This window comes from Cryptomeria japonica, chromosome 2 (genome assembly GCF_030272615.1).
Source record: "Cryptomeria japonica chromosome 2, Sugi_1.0, whole genome shotgun sequence".
In the NCBI taxonomy this organism is placed as follows: Eukaryota; Viridiplantae; Streptophyta; class Pinopsida; order Cupressales; family Cupressaceae; genus Cryptomeria; species Cryptomeria japonica.
The window spans coordinates 279,519,629-279,524,483 of NC_081406.1; the positions used below are offsets into that span (position 1 = coordinate 279,519,629).

Sequence of the window (4,855 nt, forward strand, 5' to 3'; positions counted from 1 at the left end):
TTCTTTACGATGGAGGCAGATTTTTTGTGAGTTGGATTCTCAGATTGTTGTGGACATGTTGAACAAACAAAATTTGAATGACAATTAGCTTTTGGGAGTGGAATAGAGTGGCTGATTAGAAGACATGATGATGCAAAATAGCTGACCTTCAACTCTATTTTGTGAAGGCTCCGACAATCAGATCTCTCACTTTGTCATCTCAATTATTATGGTAAACTTTAGCATCCAATATTGAGAACTTTCCTCATTAGTGAATCTTATTATTATATATGTGTAGTTTTATTTCATTGGGTCATGGTATATATGGGCATTTATTTCCCTCACGTGAACCCGCATGAATGTGGGAGTTAAAAAACAAGACCGATAGACACTTTTGCATCGAAGAGTACAAGCCCTTTCAAATGGGAAACGAACGAACTTCTAGGGTAACAGGAAGGGCAAAGGGCAAATGAAAACGGAGATCAAAAACATTGCAGAAACGGAATCCTCAGATTGGCGGTCAGCTTAGTATGGGCAAGGGAATTTACAGATGCAAACAAATCTTACAGGGTTGACAAATTGGATCACCAATAATGTTGAATATGAAGTGTGAATAAATCAATAAACAGAATCAGAAATAAACAACGGATGACACAGACAAATTGAGATACGGAATACTAGATTTCGTGGTTCATCACTATGACTACATCTACATTGAGCAGGGGAAATCCCTGTATTAATATCTTTTGTTTATATATACAGCAGCAAAGAAACTGCTTCAACAATGACTAACAAACGACTACATTATCCATAACTTTATCCATCTCCAAGAGAAGTCGAAAAGTCAAACAAATGGAGGAAAAAGGAAGTGAGTCCGTTGGACTTCACATAACATAAAAAGTCTAGGGAATTTACAGATTCAAACAAATCTTACAGGGTTGATTCCAGAATCATTGTCAATCAGCTGCTTGCTCAATCAAACTATACTGAATACAGATTTCAAATGAAATCAGACCCAAATAAGAACTCTACTGGAGAGCAGAAAAAATTTCATTTATAGCTTTACTAAATTTTGATATCTACCGTGTTTAAACATTTTAAGTCATTGCCTACTTGATTTTAGGCTTGACACCTTCTAAGTTTCAAATGCTTTCAATTTCAGACCCCTCGATTTCAAATGCTTCAGCAGCATTTCTGAGAAGGCTTATACTGTCCAGGGAAGATAACGAATCTGATGATAATCTGGAAGTCCTAGCAGTTCTTACAAATTTATTTCTAATTCCATCTAGGACTGTTACCACCTCCGCCATAGTTGGTCGTTGTTCTGGTGATTCTCTGGAGCATACCGAACCTAGTAGCAATACTTGAGATATACAGTCTTTTCCTTCATCACTAATTGCATCTTCCGTCAGACTGGAGTCCACCACTTCCATCATTCTATGAGAGCAAGCCATGCTCACCCATTTATGCAGATTGAGTCCTCTCACAAATATGCTGTTGGTTGGCCTTTTCCTTGTCATCATTTCCAATAAGACAATGCCAAAGCTATATACATCACCTTTTGTTGATGTCCTGTTTCCATATCCATATTCTGCATCCAAGCCAACAAACTATATAATCCCCATGAAAAAATAAACAGAAAATAGAAGCATTTTATTTTGCATATCCTGTAAATTTTCATACCTGGGGCAATATAACCAATTGATCCTGTAAAAGTGGATGTGGAAGTGAATGAATTTGTTGAATCTGCACTCATTAATCGTGCAATGCCAAAATCACATATATGTGCTGTCATATCACTGTCCAAAAGCACGTTGCTGGGCTTTAAATCGCAATGAACCACTTGTTCAAAACAATGATGATGCAGGTATGACATGCCATGAGCTATGTCAATGGATATGTTCAGTATTTGGCTGAATCTTAATCTACACAAATTCTCACTTTCAACCTCATCTCCATTAGGATACAGATGGTTTTCCAAGCTTCCATTGGGTACTAATTGGAGAACCAAAGCTTTGAAGTGATGCATTGAACAATAGTTTATGATTTTAACTAGATTCCTGTGCCGAACTCTGCCAAACACTTTGCATTCTCTGATAAAACTCTTGCAAGCTTCATTACTCTGCAAATTGAGGACTTTGACAGCAACTTGTGTGCCATCATCCAAAATCCCTTTATAGACTGATCCAAAACTACCCACTCCTATTTTGTTTCCATCACTGAATCCATCAGTTGCTTTCACAAGAGCTTCATATGGAATCATTGGTTGCCCTTTCTGAAACCAAAAGGTGCTTTGGACACTTGATAACCTGCTATTCAACTTTTGATTCCTTAAAAACCTCATCAAAAAGCAGCACAGTAGGAAAGCTGCAACACCAGTACTGACAAATGCTATCATAACCTTGAGAAGCAAATGGCTCGGCTTTTTCTGAGAAGTGGAAGATGGGCATGCAAGCAAGTCTGATTGTGATCCACAGAGCTCAGGGTTTCCCATAAATGATTTGAAAGTGAAATTTGGAAAAGCCCATTCTGAGGGAACTTCTCCTCTCAGGTTGTTGAATGAGAAATTCACAGTATGAAGCATGAGAAGTTTTCCCAAGGATTTTGGTATTGCACCTGATAAGTTATTTGAAGACAGATCTAGCTCCTCCAAATAGATTATTTTACTCAATGACTGTGGAATCGAACCTTGCAATATATTATGAGAAAGATTCAGTCTTGCCAGTCCTGTACAACTTCCAAGTGTATCAGGGATGAGACCAGTTAACTGATTGAAAGAGACATCTATCGTTTGCACCATGACTATTTTACCAAGCTCGAGAGGCAGGGAGCCTTCAAGAGCATTGTGTGACAGGTTGAGATAGAACTGAAGATTTGAAAGATGTCCAAGCTCTCTAGGTATGTTTCCAGTGAGTCTGTTCCATGACAGATCAAGCAGTTCCATGCGCCAACACTTACCGAGAGTAAAAGGAATCTTTCCTGATAACTGATTTTCAGAAAGAAGCAGCCTTCTTAAGTATGGCAGTTCACCAAGAGAATAAGGTATTGATCCAGACAGCATGTTTTGGCGAATTGATAAACCCCCAAGATTTCTTAACTGAGAAATCTCACTTGGAATGGGCCCTTGCAACTTATTGTTACGAAGACGCAATCTTTCCAACCTATGGAGCATCTTTATTTCTGATGGAATGCTACCCGTCAAGACATTGTCAGCCAGAGCAAGATATATCAAATTTGTAAGATTTCCAATTTGTGGGGGTATGCTTCCTCCTAGACTGGCGTTTGATAAATCTAGTGAAGTGAGTTTTTCAGACAACTGGGCTATGGAAATAGGCAAAACCCCACCCAGAGCATTGTTGGAGACATCGATGTTCTGCAGTTGTGAGCAATTGGCTAAAGCAGACAGAAAGGGCAATGTGGGTGTTGTAAGAAACTGGTTCTCATGCAGATAAAGGGTTTCAAGGAGGGATAACTTACCAAGCTCTACTGGCACAAATCCGCTGAATTTGTTCTCATTGAGAATGAGGAGCCTGAGTTGGGAACAGTTGGTGAGGGAGACTGGTATCTTGCCTACTAGGCTATTACCCCATAGATGTAATTCCTGCAAATGGCTGAGCGTGGCACCAAACTCCGAGGGTATGGGACCACCGAGTTGGTTCACTTTCAAAACGAGTTGTTCGAGTAAAGTGCAGTTGGAGAGTGACCCAGGAATTGTGCCATAAAGATTGTTTTCCCCTAAATCCAAACTGACCAATTTGGCAAGGTTTCCCAACTCCGAAGGTATACTTCCTGTGAAATTGTTTAACCCTAGGTCAAGTATTTTACATTTTGCGAGCATTCCTAGTTCTGCTGGAATGGGTCCACTCAAGCGGTTATGTGATAAGGATAAGACTGTTAGGTTGATGCAGCCACTTAAAGATTTTGGAATTGGACCTTCCAACTCATTTCCATCTAACAGAAGCTCCCTCAACCCAATCACACTTCCCAATTGTGGGATAATGGGACCATGGAAATGATTATTTGATAAGTCAAGCACTTCAAGGAAAGAAATATTTGCAAGGAAAGGGGAGATAGGAGCTTGTATATCCATACCTGAGATGTTAAGGACAACCACTCTTTGGCTGTCTATACTGCACTGGATTCCTGTCCAATTACAGAGGCTGTAATTGGGATCCCAGGTCTGTAATGAATTGTGAGGATCATACACAATGGAGTCCTTAAATCATATCAAAGCTTGCTGATCAGTGACATTGCTGGAATGTGTAAGTGTGGAGCATAATAGGATTATCAGTAATGGCACTTCTTTATGCATGACAAATGGAGCCATAGCTCTTGCTGTTTCCTTCTTCAAAAAACGACTCAGTAATGTCAACTAGGTTGTCTCATAAAGGATGATGGAGGATGGAGAGCACCTACTTTAAACAACTGTTGAGTTATTTATTAATTTGGAGGTCAAATGAAGTCTATTTTGACCATTGAATTAGCAAGCAACTTCCTCTGTGTAAGCTTACCAGATCTAATTCTCATAAACTAGCATTCATTCATTTCCGCATTAATGATCTCCCTAGTTTGGCTCGTTTTTGTTTCTGAAGGAGTACCCAAAGAGACTCAGTATTCCTGTCATTTTTTATATGGGATGGTGTAAACAACTCCAAGTCTCCAAGTTTATGGAATGCCCTCCAAACTCCCTGGAATGAACCTGAACCTTACACGTTCCAAACTCCCTGGAATGAATCGGAACCTTTACACGTCCAGTAATGCAAACTCTTAACTTGGCATTCAACGGGCACGTGTTTTTATTTTCTTTCACAAAAGTCTTAATATATCTCTTCGATTTTTAAAAAGATGTATTTAAGATATTTATATTAAAATTATT

The 4,855-nt window shown here is 39.1% G+C and overlaps 1 protein-coding gene across 1 annotated transcript; it reads right to left on the reverse strand.

Moving 5' to 3' along the window:
• Positions 1-756: 756 nt before the first annotated feature.
• LOC131030482 (putative leucine-rich repeat receptor-like serine/threonine-protein kinase At2g24130) lies at positions 757-4,634 on the reverse strand. The gene is made up of 2 exons (XM_057961322.2): positions 1,663-4,634; positions 757-1,570 (listed from the first exon to the last, which is right to left on the reverse strand). Exons 1-2 carry the CDS (start codon positions 4,067-4,069, stop codon positions 1,122-1,124), a joined length of 2,856 nt encoding a protein of 951 aa, XP_057817305.2. The 5' UTR covers positions 4,070-4,634; the 3' UTR covers positions 757-1,121.
• Positions 4,635-4,855: the final 221 nt, after the last annotated feature.